This window comes from Vipera ursinii (assembly GCF_947247035.1).
Source record: "Vipera ursinii genome assembly, chromosome: 2".
NCBI classification, from domain to species: domain Eukaryota; kingdom Metazoa; phylum Chordata; class Lepidosauria; order Squamata; family Viperidae; genus Vipera; species Vipera ursinii.
The window spans coordinates 199501179-199522213 of record NC_139513.1 but is presented as its reverse complement, the minus strand read 5'-3'; the positions used below and the strand labels follow the sequence as shown (position 1 = coordinate 199522213).

At 37.9% G+C, this 21035-nt stretch overlaps 2 protein-coding genes across 2 annotated transcripts in view; one reads left to right on the top strand and one right to left on the bottom strand.

The window, feature by feature from the left end:
• The first annotated feature begins 1160 nt into the window (after positions 1-1160).
• On the top strand, positions 1161-5349 carry ATP5ME (ATP synthase membrane subunit e). The gene is made up of 4 exons (XM_083353766.1): positions 1161-1268; positions 3390-3444; positions 4372-4470; positions 5174-5349. The coding sequence occupies exons 1-4, from the start codon at positions 1233-1235 to the stop codon at positions 5194-5196; spliced, it is 213 nt and encodes a 70-aa protein (XP_083209892.1). The 5' UTR covers positions 1161-1232; the 3' UTR covers positions 5197-5349.
• Positions 5350-9382: 4033 nt separating this feature from the next.
• Positions 9383-21035, bottom strand: part of PDE6B (phosphodiesterase 6B) — a gene marked incomplete at both ends in the record, with an annotated part of 45010 nt that continues 33357 nt past the window's right edge. Inside the window, 6 exons of the mRNA XM_083353477.1 lie at positions 9383-9541; positions 12036-12119; positions 16021-16095; positions 16682-16745; positions 18325-18432; positions 19494-19594. Of these exons, the coding sequence (XP_083209603.1) occupies positions 9383-9541; positions 12036-12119; positions 16021-16095; positions 16682-16745; positions 18325-18432; positions 19494-19594 (591 nt within the window). The remainder of the gene's footprint in view (positions 9542-12035; positions 12120-16020; positions 16096-16681; positions 16746-18324; positions 18433-19493; positions 19595-21035) is intronic.

Below are 21035 nucleotides of genomic sequence, written 5' to 3'. Positions count from 1 at the left end.
TTGATTTTGTAGTGTCCTCCATACCTCAATAACAACAACAACAGCAATAGTTTTTGTTATTAACTGGAAATACAAAAAATCCTGGAGAATTCATCATGAACTTGAATGGGGTAGAGTTGACCTTGATAGTTTTGACTTAGTTAAACAGGTTAACATATTCACTCCCAGCCATACCAGTTCAGATAATTTGCCCACAGCTGCTCATGCTATTAATATTCACTGATTATATTGTATTGTGATATTCTCCCTGGGACTTTGGCAGGGTGTGTGTGTATCTTTACTCTCTGCTGTTGCTCTCTTCTTTCGAATCCAATTTAAGGAAGTTTTAAAGATCCTGCGTCTTAGAGTAGTTGAAAACATTTTAAACTTGTATCTTTCAAAACATATATTGTTCTTTTTAAGTAAATCAATAACAACAAGCTTTTATTTTTTATTTATTTATTTTCCAACTATTTGATGACTTAATCATGGTATATAATTTCTATTTCATCAAACAATATACAATGCAAAACCCCTTTTATTTCGATATAAAATGATTAAATTCATAAATACTGTAGAATTCCTGAGCCAGTAAAAATTATCCTTATTGGCTTACACTACTTGACTGCTGTGTGGTTGGTCTACAGCAGGGGTCTGCAACCTAGACAACTTGCTATGCTGGCTGAGGAATTCTGGGAGCTGAAGTCCACAAGTCTTAGTTGTCAAGGTTGCAGACCCCTGGTCTACAGTACACAAACATAGGGATGGACCTGGGGTAGGCAACCTCGGCTCTTTTATGACTCATGGACTTCAACTCCCAGAATTCCTCAGTCAACATAGCTGACTCAGGTATTCTGGGAGTTGAAGTCCATGAGTCATAAAAGAGCCGAGGTTGCCTACCCCTGGGATAAGACATTGTTAGAATAATTCTAAGACTTTTACAAAATGTCACCATATAAACATGTTGATGTTATTTATAAAGGTAAAGGCTTATTCTTATTTGATTTTAAATGTAGTTAAAAATGCAATGTTAAAAAGAATATTAGTCGCAGACTTTCCGTGGGATTCCTCAGAGGCACATGCTGAATGTAGCTCTATAAAAAAAAATTTCATTCAAGCGTGATCTTCCATTTTCTATCTCTAACGTTTCTCTCCGGTTTTTGCATCGTCGACGCTGCTAGGTCAAGAACGCGCCTGCGTTCTAAACGGCTTGGTTGCGTCACATCCGTTTTTCCTTCGGCCGGGAGGAGAAGATGATTGCCCCGGTGGAGGTTTCTCCCCTGATCAAGGTGAGCTGAGACGCCGCGCGTGCCACTTGGGGCTTCCGTGTGAGTGGTTGTGCGGAGGGAGGGAGGGGGGGCAGTTTGCACGCGCTCCGTCTCGTGATGGGCGAGACCTTGCAAAACGGGGGAAGCCTTACCGGCGTCCCCTTTTAGTCGGAAGGTGGCGGTGGAGGTCACGGGGAATGGGGACCGGTGGTGGGCTCGTCTCCTGCCCTTTCGATCTGCCTGCAGGTCCGGAGTCTTCCACGTAGACTCGTCTTTCCTGAGATTTCGAGTGAATTTCCCTTCCCTCCGTCTCTTGCTCAAATGGCGTCTTGTTCAATAAATTTCTCGGGTTTTTTTTTGCAAAACGCGATAAAGATAACCTTTCTTGTAGCTTTTTTCTGTGAACACACCGGCACACATTTCAAAATGAAATTCTGATGCTCGCTGTCGTGTGTGTGTGTGTGTGTGTGTGTATACATACACACACACACATCCATATATATGCAGTATATATACAAACCTATGCACACGTTTATTAATCACAGACCATTTACAATACATAAAAAAGCATTTATAAGTGGTGTCTCATTCAGACTCTTCTGAGCACTTAACAAAAAATTCTTAACAAGAACTAGAGATGCCCAAACACTTTTTATCTACAAGCTAGCTGTATCAGAAAAGTTCTTGTGAAATATGTATACACACACACATCCATATATATGCAGTATATATACAAACGTATACGCACATTTATTAATCACAGACCATTTACAATACACAAAAAAGCATTTATAAGTGGTGTCTCATTCAGACTCTTCTGAGCACTTAACAAAAAATTCTTAACAAGATCTAGAAATGCCCAAAGACTTTTTATCTACAAGCTAGCTGTATCAGAAAAGTTCTTGTGAAATATAATAATGATAGCTAAATACACCCATCATGGAGAGTCTGTCTTGAATGCTGTTTAAAAGCCATTTTGGCTTTGCCAAAGGATATATGTGTTAGTCTTGTCAGGTAGTCCAGACAAGAAGAGCTATGAGTACTAACTCTATCTTTGTTGGGATATATTACATTAAAAGCAGTAATCGTTACATTAACGGAATGTTATAAGTCTGAAAGTATTTCTCCCCTGCTTTATTTTTTACTTTCTGGAATGCTTTCCTGGTCTTTTCTGCTTTTGTGGGCTGAGATATTGTTTACATGATGGTTTTATAATCTGCACTCCCTTTTGTCTCGCAAGGACCTTCCAACATACCATTACAATATAAAAATATCTGGGAAACCTTTGGAAAACAGGGTCAAAGTGTTCAAACAAGTATAATTATTGCTATTTTTGTATACTGTGTTTTGTATTCTGGTTACTGCTTTTATGCTGCTAAAAGCAAGTATAATATATAAAATTGTATAGGTAGTCCTTGTCTTAAGACCAAAGTTGGGATCAGACTATCCATTGCTAAGCAAGGTGTTGTTAAGTGAGTCATAAGTCAGACCTGGGCATTTTACAGCCCTCAGGCCACATCCAGCTTTTGGGTTGTCCCTGTCCAACCCGCATGACGTCAATCAGAAATTAGAAATAAAATGTAAATAAGTGCACACTATGCATTCGATACAACTGTATTACTTTTATTTTGAAGGTGACTTCCCCCCCCTATTTACATACGGCTTGCGTGCATGCCTACACACTTTCACAGCCTATTGGTTCGGCCTTCCATAACAGTCCCCGTTCCTTGGGTAGCTATGTGGGGAAATTAATTGTCCACCCCTGATTTAAGTGAATCACTGCCATTGTTAAACAAATCTGGCTTCCCCATTGACTTTGCTTGTTGGAACCAGCCGTGATCCAGCCAGCAAATGGTGACCATGTAACCGACTCCAGGACACTGCAGCTATGATAAATACATGCTGGTTGCAAAGCATCTGAATTTTGATCACATGACCATGGGGAAGCTATGATGATTCGAAAGACATTTTTTCTCAGTGCTGTTGTAATATTGAATGGTTGCTAAACCATTTTATAACACTAGTGGGTATATAGAATGGTATAATTGTGTGTTTGTGTGTGTATGTTGGAATATCTCAATTCAGTCTTTTTGTGAATTAAGTATAATCTTTGTGGTTTACATTTCTGTAATTTATTTAAAGTTATGCAGATACTCCTTTCTGCTATTGGGAATCATTTATGGAGCAAGAAGATATGGTAAGTGGTTAACAAAATAACCTTTTTTGTTATGTTTGCATTGTGAATAGCTGATGTTTGGTTTTGAAAAATACATCAGTAATGCAATTAAACAGTACTGTAATATTTTTGCAATAGATGCATTTACATCCAGGTGTTTCATCTGGCTTCTTAACAGTTATTCACAAGCATCTTCTGAGAAGTCTTGGATCACTTCATGTGAAAAAAATAAGTGCACAAGATTGCTTGTTGTATATTGATATATCAACTAATTTTTTTATTGCTCCTGATTGGAGTCGGCATTTATATTTCCAAAATTACAATTTGATGCATATTGGTGTGTGAACATTATGAGCGTATTCAGTTTTATAAAGCATTTTTTTAAAAATCAGTATCAGTAAAATAGACAGCTTATAAATTCAATAAACCAATGAACATTAAAAAACTTGTTAAAGAGCCATTCTGGCCCAGGCTGAGGATTAATTTATTTTAATTGGGGTTTTATTTATACAGGGATAAATTTAATCTTTTTTAAACTTGGTTTTTAACTTTTGTATTTTTGGTTTTTAATTACCCTGTAAACCGCCCTGAGTCCTCCGGGAAAGGGCGGTATATAAATGTAATAAAATAAATAAATAAATAAATTCTGAATGTAGAAATTCAGGGCTTATTAATAAGTAAAATATATAAAGTATGAAATACTATACTGTCTATACTTACCTTTTTTCTATATTTTGTGAAATTGCATCTTAATAATTTAGTTAAATATTAGCAATGCTAAAAGTGGAGAACAACTCTGATCCACTGTGAAGCTAAAATTATTCCAGAGACCTATGTTAAATATTTCGTATTGTGAAACTCCACATGCTTTTAATGACTTGAAAGTGAAACATCATAATCAATGCATTTATCTTTCCTCTGAATACATATTGTTTTACTTTACAATAGCTTATTTAAAGCCTATTGCTGCAGAGGATAGGAGAATAGAAGCCGAGGAAAGAGCAAAACAGGAAGAATTGAAAAGAATTGCAAAAGCATTGGAAGACGGTATTTTCTGTATATTTGTTTGATTTTGACAGCAGTCACTAAATGGTTGTAAGTGGATTACCTTTCAACAGAAAGTTGATGTTTTGGATTTCAGTGAATCCCAACACCACACACACACACACACACACACACACACACACACACACACACACTCGAAGTGTGTCATTGCTTTTCCAGGTTTGTGCATACAATACTCCTGCTGCACAGGAAAGCAGTACTTCAGGCATATGCTCCCGGGGGACTGCGGGAAATGATGAAACATACCTCATGATGCAAACATCATGGATTACATGGTTGAATCAAATGTTTCCATGTATGCCAATTTTCTTTTATTGCGGTTGGCTGTGGAGGCCTATCGTCTCAGGCATCAGTGGAAAGAACGAGTCCTATATCATCAGAAGTTTCTCCAGGACAGTTGTTGATTTCCATGAATGTGCTTCAAGAGTGGCTACATTTGATTGTACATGTTTCTAAATATTTCTTTTAATTTGGAAAAAAAATATAGTATAAAACTTATATGTCACAATTCTTCTATATTTGGAAGAGAATATTGTGTTTTTGATCATCTGGCAGCTAAAGCTATCATCAGTTAAGGATGAAATATATTTCATATAGCTTCCTTCAAAACTCTGTTTAAAACCTGTGTGCATTTAGGATGTATCTTGGTGCTGGTTTTGCTTAATTGCCTCTTTTTCTTTTTCAGCTCAAGAATCAATACTGAAATAAACCTCCTTGGTCCTCATCTTTATCTCCAGTGCTTGAAATGTTGAGGCAGATAATTCTGAATGGCTGAAATACATTTATTTACATCAGTAAATAGACATTCACGACAATGTTGATTTCCTTAATGTGCATAGTGCTAATTAAAAAAGAAATGACAAAATGAAATACAATGTGCTGGTCTGGTTTTATTCTCGAAGCCCTTGTGTTGTTGCTGGGATCTAGGACTTCTAATATAATAAAGCATTAACTGTTCAGCCACTATGCTAGAGAAAGTCCATTTGTATTCTGTCTGGAATGAGTATATATACTCTAGTGCTAGTGATGTTAGCACTAGCTTGGGTAATGAAACATCTGCAAGAAAACAACCAAGCTTGGAGAGCAAAGTTGGTGTGGCAGGTTATGTCACTGGCTGCCTGGATATATATAGAGAGCTTCTCTTGATTTTCTTTACTTTTTACTTTTTATCAGGTATGGATTGTAAAGACATGTCAGAATAATGTTATTCACACTTGCATACTTAAGAAAGGTTTGGAAAAAAATAATCAAATGAAACCTACTGAAATCGATGTTGTATTCTATTATAAATATTAGAAGTGCAGAAGCTCAGATCTTAGATGAGGGAAGAGGTTTAGAAAGGGGTAATTCAGTTCCACTGATAACATTTTTTCTGAAGGTACATACGTTAGGTTATTTATAATATGTGCTCCCAAGAATTATAAATTAATATTCATTAATGATTAATAATTGAAAGAAAGCAGTTATTGAGCATATAACTGAAAATTTAGCTTTTTCCAAAATGCCCTGGCTATGTTTTTTTTATTAAAACTACAATGCTAGTTATAATAATGAATGAAAGGTGGATGCACTGTGATTATTAAAGAAATATCCTGACCCCCATAAACACAGGTTAAATCTCTTGTCATCGAGATATCACAACAGGTTGGCTGGAAAGGGAATATTCAAATAAGTAATAGTGACACAATCAGAAGGCATATTTACTAATAAACAGGCATTTGAAAGATGCTTGGGTAAGTCGTAGTCTTCTGTTAGGTAGACTGTATCTAAAGAAGATGCTCCACAGTGTTTGGAGACACCTGGCTACTATATATGATGAAAGCTATATATTAAGTGGTGAAAGGACAAATGTTTTTGTTGTGACTAATATAAACTATCCTTAGGTTCATTGGGAAGCAGGCTGATGTGATTAATAGACACATTGGTCTGATCCAAAGAATATTCCAATTTCTGCTTTTTATAGCATTCCATTGTATGAAAATAACAAGCTTTTGCTGACCAATGTGCATTCTACCAATTGGAAAGCGCAGACCACCAATTAATTCTCAGTACGGGATGTAGATTTTCTTAACTTTGAACTACTACTATGTAGTTTTTTATTTCCTCAGAAAACTACCTGCCGGTAACACCTTGTGCACTAAATCAGTAATCCATTTTCGTTCTTCCTGATGCCTTTATGCCAAACCTCATCCATATACCTCATGCTATTTGGCTGTTGCCTAGAAGTTGGTACTGTATCCATCTGTATGTTTTATTTACGTGTGGGAGGGAGCTTAGACACAGCATATGCTGAGAAAAAACAGAACTGTATTTATATTGAAAGATTTAAGGCAGGTAGATGAATAAGTGGGAGGTTTTAAAATATTTTATTTTAAAAAATAACTTTGTTCAAATTAAATTTGTACACAGACTTGTGAGGTTTAACTACAATTATACAGTCAGTTACCAGAAACTAGACTCTATCCTTGCTATCATATTTGTGATATGTTATCCATTCAGTCATGTCTGATTCATTGTGATTCTATGGACCAGCTCTCTACACATTTTTTTAATATCTTTTATGCCTTTTTTCATTTATTTTTATGCTTTGGCTGGCGGTAGCTTGGATAGTATCTACTTATCCTGTTTTTTTGGCAGCCTCATTGCCTCTTACCGCTGACCATTCCAAGGATAACGTCCTTTTCCAGTGAGTTTGATCGGATGACATGACTGAAAGAAGTACTGTAAGAGAGAATTTTGTGATTTTGCACAGCAGTGATATGTCTGGTGCCGTATGCTCCAGTATTTGTTTGCCACCTTTGCTGACCGAGGAATTTTCAGGAGCCTTCTCCAAGACCACAGCTTGAGCAAGTCAATTTTCTTCCTGTCTAGTTTTTTCATGGTCCAGCCATAGGTAGCTTTGGAAACACGATAGCGCAGAATAATCTGCATTTAGTTGCCAGGCTGATGTCCTTGCTTTTCCATATTCATTTCCATACTCATTTGTGATGTAAAAGCAATTTGCTTATATATACAGTTTAAGTTCTATTTCATTCAATAGTACTAAAGTATAATCCTGGATGCTCAGTCCCCAATTCCTCCCATGTTTTTACAGAATTTTATTTTATTTTATTTTACTGGAGTTGGGCAGCCAATAAATATAAATAATAATAATAAAAATTTCAAACCATGAATGGTTATATGCTCTGCTTTCCCATTATATCCCTGACATTTTATTTCATGAAAATAAACTGCATTTGCCAATAATTACCAGCTCTTCTGGATGTTTTAGTGTTTGTTTGGTCTATAAGCAGAAACTGCTCATAACAAATTATTGCTTTGGATCTGACAGGAAGCCTCAGATTTGTGTGTGTGTGTCTTTAAGCTGGGATTTGCTGCTTTCAATACAAGAAGGGACTGTTCTATTCAAACAGGTAAAGGCTAATGTCCAATGCCAGATTTGAGGCTTTAGATCCTCTACTGTACACATGAAAGAAGGATTGTAACTTAATGTCTTGCAGATGCAGGATTTGTGGTCCTAGTGGGTCACTTCCCCAGTGATTTGCGTGGAGATAGACTTCATTTTTCCCCTTTGGTGGCTGATGGTATCCTATCTATAGATTAGCCTCTCCTTTGTATATACTGCTGTGGAATAATTCATTGTAGCGACCTATTGATGAGAGCACCTTAGGTTTTCCAAAGCTTTGTTGTGAGCCTGCTTACTTTCAAACTACTTCAGCCATGATGGGCCTTGTGATTTTATAAACCAGTCTTGAGAAGCAGTTTATTCTAGATTTCTAATAATATAGCCACAAAATACCATAGGTGGCAGTGATACAGAATGTTCATATAGCTCACACACGTATCTGCATGTCATGTCCCAGGACAACCTTCGAACATATAATGGCATCTTCAGCTATTTAGCTATATATCTTGAAGTTTTTCAAGGGGACAGATAAATGCAGAGTTTGCATTTGAAAATACACATTTGATTCTCTAGATCCATGTTGCTATGACTCTTGCTCATCTGTACATGTGGCAAATCTAGTTCTGATGTTGTATACTGTATATGTCAAACAGACCTTAAGTAATCTTGACTTATTGTAATCTTGCACTGTTAAGTGTTGACCTAAATAATACAACAAGTTGAAGATGTGGTAACAGGTCCTCCATTGGCCATTGGTGCTGCAAAAGAAAAGAACAGTGATTAGCTGAGGATTTCAATGGCTGTCAATTTAAAAAAATGGCTATGAAGAACCATCTGCTTAATGTTTGCATGCCAGGCACTGTTTTAATTTTAGGACATGAAAAAGAAGCTAACTGAACTGAGGGGAAAGTCAAAATCGATTGGATTTTGGAATTGCTAGAAAGGAAGAATTCTGTTGACAGAAAGGAGGTAAGTTTATAAAATTAATATAGATGAGGGTGGATGAAAGGGCATGACTAAACTTGTACTTCTAGAGAAATTCCTAGCTGTGCTCTAAACCTAATTCCTGCTATTGATTTTGTTCTTATTGCTTTATTCTTTAAACAAAGAACAAAGAAAAAGTTAAAAAAAGGAAATGCCATAAGTAATACATAGTTAAGTTTTACATGACAATTTCAATAGAGGATGACCATATTTCACTGAAATTTATTCATACTCAATCTGTATATAAGCAATTTGTTTATAAATCATAAGTCATATCATGTCTTCATTGAGCAATTGGGGTCATAAATTAGTCTCCAATTTTGAAGGAACCTCTCCTGTTAACCATAGCAAAATAAATTAACCCCCCTCCTGTACATAGGATGTTTTGATATTTTAATATGTTTTATCAGAATCAGCTCGCTCTCACACTATTCAGGTCAGATTATTTAAAGCCAGTGGCTGGAAGGAGAAAGAATATTAGAGATCCTAGGTTCCATTCCTTTTCTAACCTTTAGGAGCATCTGTATTTTGGTCCTTCTTCTGTTCTTCCTGCAAGGCTGCCATCTTTGCTTCATACGCGTCTGCCAGAGCTTTCCACTCTTTGCGATTGTTGAGTAGTCTTTCATACATCGGCAGAATTTCAGGGTGGAACTGTGAAAATTCCTACATGAGCAAACGAAAGGATGATGGATCCCAAATTTATGATCTCCAAGTCCTTTGGCAAACCTGAGCCTCCTGCAGTCTTTGTAGCCTTTACCAGCCATTGTAATATCCCCTTGTTACAGATAGTCTTCAATTTATGGCCACAAGTCAGCTCAAAATTTCTGTTGCTAAGCAAGACAGTTGTTGAGTGAGTTTTGATCCATTTTACAGCCTTTTCTTGCCAAAGTTGCTAAGTGAAACACTGCGATTATTAAGTTAGTAACACAGTCGTTAAGTAAATCTGGTTTCTACATTGTGTTTGCTTGCCAGAAGGTCACAAAAAGTGATCACTTGACCCCGTGATACTGCAACCATCATAAACACATGCCAGTTGACAAGTGTCCAAATTTTGATCACGTGACTGTGGGGATGCTGCAACAATTTTAAGTGTGAATGACAGTTATAAGTCTCTTTTTCCGGTGCTGTTTAAACTCAGAACAGTCACTAAATAAATGTCTTTAAGTTGAAGATACCTGTACAGCTCTTTTGAACTCAATTGCTGCAGCCATTCTCTTCCTATAAAGTCTGTAGGAGGTCATCTACTCCAACCCCCTGCTCAGGCAGGAAACCCTATATCATTTCAGACAAATGGTTGTCCAATCTCTTTTTAAAAACTACCAGTGTTGGAGCATTCACAACTTCTGGAGGCAAGTTGTTCCACTGATTAATTGTTCTAACTGTCAGGAAATTTCTCCTTAGTTCTAGGTTGCTTGTCTCCTTGATTAGTTTCTACCCATTGCTTCTTGTCCTGCCCTCAGGAGCTTTGGACAATAGCTTGGCTCCCTCTTCTCCTGAGATATTGGAACACTACTATCATGTCACCCCTCACCCTTCTCTTCATTAAACTAGAGATACCCAATTCCAGCAACACTCCTTCATATCTTTTAGCCTCCAGTCCCCTGATCATCTTTGTTACTCTTCTCTGCGCTCTTTCTAGAGTCTCAACATCTTTTTTACATTTTGATTTGGAAAGCTAGTTCCATTTCCTGGTCATTTCAACTACCCCTTTTTTATTAACTGCATTAAGCATTAGTTACACAGCAAAGATGTTACCCAAGGTTAAAAGCATAATTTGCTTCAAGAAAAGAGAAGGGTATCTTTAAGAAGTAAAACCTTTAATTGGAAATAAATCTGACATCTTTCTGTTTTGCTTGATGATTTGCTTATTTATTGTAGTCACTGGAAATTCTAACCTAACTACTATCTATTCATTCACAATACTTTCAACCAAGAATAACATCGGAACGTCTTTGGAAGACGAGATATATTAGGAAGGAAGGAGTGAATGCTGTCTTGCCCCACATAGAGCATAGATAGACATTTTCAAGATTGCAAAAGCATTTTTCTCAAGCGTCTCAAAACAACAGCTAGGTCGGTTGCCTTCCTCACCTAATAATACAAATCATTTGCAAGTTCAATTATGCAATATCAAACAATATAAAATAAAGATATATACGTAAGGTAGAATTCTTGGTGTTCTCTGAAATTCTCTGCTTGACTGAAGACAGTTCATCACCCATCTAGGTATGAGAGAGTGTGGGTTTGTTTCCTGTTTGTATATAACAGCTTCCACTTTTTATGGGAGTATAGTTTTTTGGGGAGATATTTTTGTCCCATAGCTGTTATATACAAACAGGAAACAAACCCACACGCTCTCATACCTAGATCATCAGATTCTGTTTGGTTTTGGAGAGCTGTCTTGTTGACTGAGAAAGTTCAACCAATTTATATATATATATATGTATATGTATGTATATATATATATATATATATATATATATATATATATATATATATATATATATATATATATATATATTTTTCCAATATCCCACTGGAGAGGACAGAAAACTCAGAAAATCCTGGGGTGCAACTCTAGATTCTCGGTTTAAAAATAGTGAACAACAACAAAAGAAAGCTAGCTCCTGAACAAAAAAACAGAAAAGGAAGTGGAAATCTGGCTTCTTAACTCCCAAACGATTTGTACTAAGGTGCTATAAGGAGAGATGTTGTTGGTGATAAAAAAATATCTGCCTCAACCAGGTATACACCATGCCATCCAGGTGGTTTGGATTACAATTTTTATAATAGCACTAGCACTTAGACTTATATGCTGCTTCACAATGCTTTATAGCCCTCTCCAAGCGTTTTACAGAGTCAGCATATTGCCTGCCAACAATCCGGGTCCTCATTTTAAGGACCTCGGAAGGATGGAAGGATGGGTCAACCTTGAGCCGGTCAGGATCAAACCGCCAAACTACTGGCAGCCGACAGTCAACCGAAGCAGCCAGCAGGATTGCATTCTAACCACTGCTAATCCCTTGCTATTGCTTATATTTCCTGAAAGTGAGGGGAGATGAAATCCAAATCACCTAGAGGGCAAGAGGTTTCCTACAGTGACTTGGACTTAATAAAGGTTCCCGGACCTTCTAGATCATATCATTAATCTGCTTACCTTGTATACAAATGTGCACACAAAGTCAATGAAACCAACTTGAAGTTTGGGGAGCTCAGCAGCTTTTCTTCTGTCCATCATAGGCTAGGAAATAATAGCAATGGTTGTAGGCACGCTCATTAAATCCTCTTAAGAAACAGATTTTTGAAGTCTGAATTATAATGTTGCCAAGAAACCTTGGGGTTTAAAGCACGCTATTCGTACAGGTAGCCCTTGACAACAACCACAACTGAGGCCCAAATTTCTGTGGGTAAGTGAGACATTTGTTAAGTGAGTTTTACCTCATTTTATGACTTCTCTTACCACAGCTGTTAAGTGAATCATTGCAGTTGTTAAGTTAGTAACACGGTTCTTAAGTGATTCTGTCTTCCCCATTGACTTTGCTTGTCAGAAGATTACAAAAGCTGTTCACGTGACCCTGGGATGCTGCAACCGTCATAAATATGAATCAGTTGCCAAGCATCTGAATTTTGATCATATGACCACGGGGATGATGCCATGGTTGTAAGTGTGAAAAATGATCATAAGTCACTTTTTTCAGTGCTGTTGTAACTTCAAACGGCCACTAAACAAACTGTTGTAAATCAACAACTACCTGTAATGAGCCTCATAAGTTTAGTGCAGGGGTCTTCAAACTTGGCCCTTTTATGACTTGTGGACTTCAACTGGCTGAGGAATTCTGGGAGTTGAAGTCCAGAAGTCATAAAAGGGCCACGTTTGAAGACCCCTACTTTAGTGGGACAAAGACAATGATTCTGAATCAGCAAAATAGAGGAAGAAAATAGTCAGTCTTGGGGGAAGAAACGAGCTCATCATGGTCAAGTTTATTCTCACATGAATGGGTATTATTTACTCCCATGGAAAAAAAGGAAAAACATTTCTCTCTCTCTCTATCTATATATATAAAAAGGTAAAGGTAAAGGTTCCCCCGCACATGTGTGCTAGTCGTTTCCGACTCTAGGGGCCGGTGCTCATCTCCGTTTCAAAGCCGAAGAGCCAGCGCTTGTCCGAGGACGTCTCCGTGGTCATGTGGCCGGCATGACTGGACGCCAAAGGCGCACGGAACGCTGTTACCTTCCCACCGTAGTGGTCCCTGTTTTTCTACTTGCATTTTTACGTGCTTTCGAACTGCTAGGTTGGCAGAAGCTGGGACGAGTAACAGGCGCTCACTCTGTTACGCGGCACTCGGGATTCGACCCGCCAAACTGCCGACCTTCTGATCGACAAGCTCAGCATCCTAACCCACTGAGCCACCGCGTCTCTCTCTCTCTCTCTCTCTCTCTCTCTCTCTCTCTATATATATATATATATATATATATATATATATATATATATATATATATATATATATATATATATATACTTCCATTCATTGACCACCCCATTTGCTCTTGAAATTGGATGAAGTGCCTACCAGTAAGATGATCTACAGAGGAGAGACCAGGGCTTTTTTTCTCATAGAACTCTCAGAACGGAGTTCCGGCACCTTTTTTGGATGGAACCTTGTAGGGTAGGCAAGGCGGATTGTATGACGTGTGTGAGTTCCGGCACCTTTTTCTTTTACAAAAAAAGCACTGGGAGAGACCATCCATCCTTGAAACATTCCTTCTCAGCCCCTTTGCCCATTTTAATGAGGGAATCGTACAGTGAGAAAGACAAGCCCTTTTTTCATCTTTATCTCTCTTTGACCTCAAAATGGGGTGAAACTACTGTTTCACCTGGAAAGGTTCCAAACTAGCCTCTACTATATAACAGAATAACAGAGTTGGAAAAGACCTTGGAGGTCTTCTTCTTTTTTTTATTAAAGAGTTTTACAGAAACAAGATTTTACAATATATCCCCAAATCCCCCCCAACCCAAACCACCCCACTTCCCAGAGCTAAATACAGGATTATAGTTACAATAATCATATTCTAAATAACAATTATCCATAATATACAATTAACCAAATTCATAATGTGCTTTAACTCCCCTTTAACATAGATACATACAAAGTACTAACACTAAGATAGCAATATCCCTCTAAAATCTACTCATAAGCTAAATGGAACTTTTTAGTCCCATATTTATTCTGAATATAATCTATCCATCTCCTCCAAACTGAAATATATCTTTCCTGTGAATGATCTTTCAAATAAGCAGAAATCTTAGACATTTCTGCAAGATTTGAAACTTTAAACACCCATTCTTCTATAGTGGACAAGCTATCCTTCTTCCAATATTGTCCCACCAGTAACCGTGCTGCTGTTATCATGTTCAACATCAAATTAGTTTCTTTAACATCACAATCTACAACAATACCCAATAGAAACAATTGCGGAGAAAACTTTATCTTCCTCTTAAAAATCTTTTGAATGTTCCACCAAATTTTAATCCAAAAAGCTTTTATATTTCTACAAGTCCACCACATATGAAAATAGGTGGCTTCTAAACTACCACATCTCCAACATTTAGACTGCAAGTTAGGATACATATTAGACAACTTCTTGGGATCCAAATGCCATCTACAAAACATTTTATAAAAATTTTCTCTTAAGTTTTGAGCCTGAGTAAATTTAACATTTCTGACCCAAATTATCTCCCAAGTATCCAGCGAAATTGGTTCCTGAATATTTTGTGCCCACTTTATCATACAGTCTTTAACTAATTCCATTTCCGAGTCCAATTCAATTAAAACATTACATATGCTCTTTATATGTGCACAATTTAAGTCTCTAATTTGTTTTACTAAATTTTGATCTGTAATTGTGATGCCAACCTTTTGATCTAACTTCCACCTAGCTTTCAATTGGGTATATTGAAACCAAGAGTAACTTATTTTTTCTGGTCTTAACTCCTCTAATGATTTAAGTTGCCAATCATTCCCTTCCAATCTAAGTAATTCCTTATAGGAAACCATATCCAAACTCACTCCCATAGATCCCAAAGACAAGCCCTTTTTTCATCTTTATCTCTCTTTGACCTCGAAATGGGGTGAAACTACTGTTTCACCTGGAAAGGTTCCAAACTAGCTTCTACTATATAACTGAATAACAGAGTTGACCTTGGAGGTCTTCTAATCCAATCCCCTGCTTAAGCCTATACCATTTCAGACAAATTGTTGTCCAATCACTTCTTAAAAACCTTCAGTGTTGGAGCACCCACAAATTCTGGAGGCAAGTTGTTCTAATTGTCAGGAAATCTCTCCCTAGTTCTAGGTTGCTTGTCTCCTTGATTAATTTCCATCCATTGCATTGCTAAATGTCTATGGAGATTCTCAGTCATCCGGGTCATAGTTTTTTTTAATTCCATTTATATCCCGCCCTTCTCCGAAGACTCAGGGCGGCTTACAAGCTTAGCAGTAGCTTTCATTCTATGTATATGCCTGCTTGTTAGGGCTTTCACACACACCCCAAGCGGCATTATTACAAAGTCAGCTTAATTGCCCCCAACAATCTGGGTCCTCATTTTACCTACCTGGGAAGGATGGAAGGCTGAGTCAACCTTGAGCCTGGTGGGATGCGAACCTGCACTAATTGCAGGCAGCTGGCGTTACTTAAGGAGGCATTAGCCCACTGCTCCACCAAGGCAGTTGTTCCAAAGATGCTTTTTTATGAGGCAACTGGACTTCCTTGTTTTTCTTTGAAGACATTTTGCTTCTCATCCAAGAAGCTTCTTTAGCTTCTTGGATGAGAAGTGAAACATCGTCAAAGAAAAACAAGAAAGTCCAGTTGACTCATGAAAAAGCATTTTGGGTTTCCATCCATTGCTTCTTGTCCTGCCTATGTTCTAAGCAAGGCTGTTATTTTGCAAGTCTTGCAGTGCTGATGCCCAATAGATCAGAACTGGGCTAACTGGCTTTTTCCTCCTGCTGGAAGGACATTGGAAAGGAGGGCTGCCGAAAGTACAGGCTTTCACTTTCTAAGAGTAGAAAAGTTACTAGAGGGGAAAAAAAACAGAAGAAGGGAGAAAGCAACTCACTGATTATTTTTTTTAATGAACTTACAATCGGCTGTTGTTGAAGTACCGAAATTTCCAGATCTCCCTGTTCCCAGAATTCAGCTGCTACAAGTAATGCCACCTGTACATGGAAACAAACTTTTATGATGTTGGCATTCACATTTCACAACTCTTGTTATTTTGTCATTGTAGCAGCTATAAAATCATCTTATCATTATCAGTTCCCACACTTGGAAGCATTCTATGTGTTTGAGTGCTCCTCTGCCACCTTGTTGTTTCCAAGGTATAAACTCACAAGGTCATTGAGGTCAATGAGGTTTTAAACCTCTAAAATGTGTAGAGCATCACTTAATAGCCTTCTTAAACACAACCTGTGGCTATTACCTGTAAAAAAAAAACACCCAAATCTCTGGAAGACAATACTTTTTCATATCTGACTTGTTAAATAGAGATATTAGACTGGTTGTAAATTGTGTTGATGGAATTTCTCCATTATATGAAAAACTACAAGGGAAAGTTGGAAAAACCAAACTGATAAAGAAAAAAAAAACAATCACAATGTATGGTTGATATTGTCTTATTGGGGCAGGATCCAGCCTTTTCTTTATACTGTAAGATCAACGCTCCACCCTATGGTAGGGAAAATGCACAATCCACAAATTGCTCTTAACGTTTGAAGAAAGGGTACTGAGTGAAAGGCACCTGACCTTACTCTGGACTTCCCAGGGTTTTGCTATAGCAGATAAATCACAGGCGGTCATCATCATAGCCCTGTAAAGAAGAAGAAGCCAGAAGGAAAAACAGAATGAAGGAATGTGTGCTTCTCTGTCCATTCACGTTCTCTCAAGTAGCAAAACTTTTGCACCAAAGCATTTCCAAGTGGCCCTCCAAGGCAGATACATGCAAATCCTTACAAGGATACCAGGAAGACCTGATTCAAAAGGAACCCATTGTTGTGATTCAGGGTCAGCCTGTGGGTTCGGCAGTTGGGTCAGACGATTCAGAGGAGGAGGAGGAGGAGGGGTTTGGAGAGCCTGCAGAGGACAGCCCTGAGGCTTTGCAGAGCCCTCAGCCAGGCCCCTCTCATCTGGTCACTACGCAGACACAGCTGTGTGAGCCTGACAGCGTGGATGAAGATGACCCACAGCTGGCCCTGTTCAAGGATGCCCAACGCAGGAGGCAGTCAATCAGGAGTAAACAGAGGACGGCAATGGGGCACCTCGGAAGGAGGTAGAGAGAAGCCACGCCTTGAACTGTTTAAAAGGGGAATGTGTGGGAGGGCTGGTTTGCTGAAGGCAACTGTTTGAATAGCTCCTGTTTCATGGTTCGTGTTTTGGTTTTGCTCTGTTTGCTCTGTTTTGTGTCAATAAATTTGGCAGGCTTAGTTCCAGCCTCTTGCCTTTTTGTAAAGGGGTTGTCCCTGCCTTTTCTGCAGGGCCGGTAGTAGGCTGGTACAGAACACCCATTGAGAAATAGAGAAATGTGCCTTGGGAGAAAGCTATCTAGTAGAGAAGAAAGTGAAACAGCTCTAGAAGGCTTAGCTATTTCCATCAGGGTTCAGCATCAAAGTGCCCACATTGTTTTACTTTGAATTATGTTTTCTTAAATTAGTTGGAATCAAAAGTAACATCTTGATATGTCAATATATTTTCTTCCCATGACCCAGTGTTCAAATCATAGTCCTACATGTATAAGTCTTAGAAAGGATTGGGCAAAATTGTGTCTTCCCATGTATTGCTGATGATCAGTATGCATGCATTTGTGTCTAACCTCCAAGTAGCTTTGGGCCAAATTGTCCACATTCTTTAAGGTTTTATGTCTATTATATTTTAATTTACAGCAATACTGAGAGGGTTAGTTCTAAAAGGCAGCTGTTAGAATATTCTCATCCAATCCAAGTGGCTTAAATGACTATAGTTTATGTCTGCACTGAGAGTAATCCCTCCTAGAGAGAACACTGAAAACTTAACATCAATAATTCCATATCTTAAGTCCCAACAAGTCTCTCAAATAATCTATGTTCTAACCAAGACATGTCAAACTCGCAGCATCACATGACATTGGCAATGGGGTGGGTACGGCTTCCGTGTAACATGCCTGGCTCGTGGGCCGGCCGTTTGACACCCCTGTTCTAACCTGATAGCCATTTTTTACAAAAAAGATCTAACATGTGCATACACATATACATGCATACATGCCTATGTAAATATACTGCATATAGATAGTCCTCAGGTTATGACAGCAATTTACACCTGGTTTAGTTCTAATATTTAACCTGAGATGATATACCATTTTGTGTTTTTAATTGTTGACATTTATATATTTAGCTTTTTAAAAAGAGATCACTTACATAATAATCTCTTTCTTTGTGGTTTCCAGAGACAAATATTCAACCCACTTTTTCTGATCTTGGTAGGTCTTTGACTCTTCAACAATTTTCTGAAACATTGTTCTCTTTCTTTAAAAAAAACAGATTGCAGGCAGCAAACAAAGAAGAAAAATCAATCCTTTTTTGTAGCTTGAATATCATCAAAATTCAGGTTAATTTCTTAGTAACCCAACAGTATAAACACAAGTCCTAGATAATCCAGGAAGAGACCATCCTCTTGGACCCACTTCATTTTAATATAGATTCAACAACAACACCCGCTGCATTACCTATTATAAATCAAACAAAAAACTCCCTTGTATATATAGATGGTCCATTGGATTAGCCTTCATATTGAAAGTGTAAATCAGAATTTGCCGAAATATAAGCAACTTCCTGTTCCTTAATGCTTAAGCTGCATAAATGTCTGAACACACCCTTGAACGTTTTACAGACCCAAAGACAACAAAATATTGCCTTCGTGTCAAGAAATCAGGGTCTTCATTAATATATACAAGCTAATGCTATTCTGGGAGAATAAACCAAATCCAACCGTAGCTTGACTTTCCCCACCACAATGAAGCTATAGTCTGTACTGTGTGTAGAAAACACCACAGTGTGATGTAGTGATTAAGGTGTTGGATTAAGATCAGAGAAGTATCCTTGGCCATGAAAGCTAACTGGGTGACTTTTATCCAGTCAATTTCTCAGCCTTACCCAAAGCACAGGACACTGAGGGGATAAACGAAAAGACAATCAACATGAAATCTGCCATTTGAGTGCCTAGCCCAGGGGTAGGCAACCTTGGCTCTTTTATGACTCGTGGACTTCAACTCCCAGAATTCCTGAGCCCTGGCTTGCCTACCCCTGGCCTAGCCCTAGTGGAAAGGAAGGTAACAATGGGTAAATTCAACAGCAATCTAACACTGGGGGGCTTATTTTCGTCTCCAAATTATACTCCAGATCCTCTCACTCCTGCCTGTGTTTTATTGAGCAGAACCTAACTATCGCAGATCAAAAAATTTTAAATGACTGAAACCACTTTACTTTTTCCCCCCTATTTGTATTGTTTTATTCAAAATGCAGCGATATTCTGAAGAACTGTGTCAACATTTGGGTTCTCTGTAGCAACTGATAAATGATTAACTTACTTGAAATACAGTGCTAAATCAGTGGCTATAATGGCAATATCCATTAAGTGATTTACATGTTCATACTGCCTCCTGTTGAGATTCTGGTAAATGTTCAGGGACTAAAGGGGAGAAAAACATAAATCAGATTGGAAGATTGATCCTGCCAGGCATCATGTTGGGTCCCTCTAACTTTTCCTAATGGTATCTTTCTTCAACATCTAGTTATCGGGCACAAAAGACAAAGGCTCCATGTTAAGTTCGGATTGAAATGACTTATTGCTTATTCCTATGCAACAGGAATCTAATCAACTAATAGCACTCTTTTGGCACTAGATAAGGGTTAACAGAATCCAAGAAGGGTTGGACTTAGATCATTTGTGGGTACTAATGACTCTAGACTGATTCCTCTTTTGACTCCATCTCCTGGCTCAGTATACATTTTCCTGTCTGAGCAGGTGACTGGATTAGTTTAGAAGACCTCCAAGGTCCCTTCCAACTCTGTTATTCTATTCTGTTCTGTTCTGTTCTGGTTCTGGTTCTGGTTCTGGTTCTATTCTGTTCTGTTCCTGGTTCTGGTTCTATTCTATTCTATTCTATTCTGTTATATCTCACACCCCATAATGGGTTTCTGCTGATGGTTTTCCAGAAGCCAATGAAAATTTTTCCAGAAGCCAGTGGGAAGTGATCAGATTAGTGCTGAACTGATTTTACCAGGCTTGTGTTCAATGACCTCTGTTCTGCTGTCTGCTAAGATATTAAAAAATGCAACTAAACATCTTCATCATTTGGAAAGAACATAAAGAAGAACAAGGTGGATCATATTCTGATACTCAACTTTCCCCACCCAATCTCCCCAATTTCTGTTTTCCCACCAATTGATCTTAACTCTGTAACTATTGAGCAGGAAGTTTTTACTGGTGTTTTATTCAGATAAATTATTTCTTAAATGGGTAGGTATGTTTCTGGTTATTCTCCAAATGTTTTGCAGACTTCATTTTGAAGCTGGCTGATGCCTTTTGTTCCTCAGGACACTTCCACCAGTTTGCCATCACTTTCACTCTCATCTCCTATCTCAAGGTAATTTTCTTCACTTTTATCAGCTTGAAATGCTGCTTTCAAAGTGGTCCTTGCATAGAAAGGCCCTCATTTTTAATTTCAATACCGACAATCTAAATTTTGAAATAGAGTGCTCTGGCGTAAATTCCCAATTAACTGGCTTAAATGATCAATTAATGTTAAGAGTGTGTGTATGCCTTGAACCATCTGATAAATGATTAACTGAACCTAAGTAGTTGTTGAATTGTTAATGCGTCAATTTTGTTTTCTACTGACTGTATATTAACATGGAAGTTAAATGCAATCCCAAGGCAGGCTGTGCAATTTGAGAACTCAGGAACTGACTTTTATAAAAATTGTATCTGAGAAGGAAAAAGGGTTAATAGATGCATTGCGATCTCTAGTTTTAAGACAATTATTAATCCCAATCAAAATTTGAGTTGTGTCTATTACCAACCACAGTTTCAAAAAAAACAAATATGGATCCACCAAATTACTTCTGCA

What these genes read in the sequence shown, in the direction of transcription:
- ATP5ME (XM_083353766.1), top strand. Translation starts at nt 1,233, where the DNA reads ATGATTGCCCCGGTGGAGGTTTCTCCCCTGATCAAG. An exon ending in TTATGGAGCAAGAAGATATG is followed by an intron (nt 3,445 to 4,371) that starts GTAAGTGGTTAA and finishes ACTTTACAATAG; the next exon opens with CTTATTTAAAGCCTATTGCT. An exon ending in TGCAAAAGCATTGGAAGACG is followed by an intron (nt 4,471 to 5,173) that starts GTATTTTCTGTA and finishes TTTCTTTTTCAG; the next exon opens with CTCAAGAATCAATACTGAAA.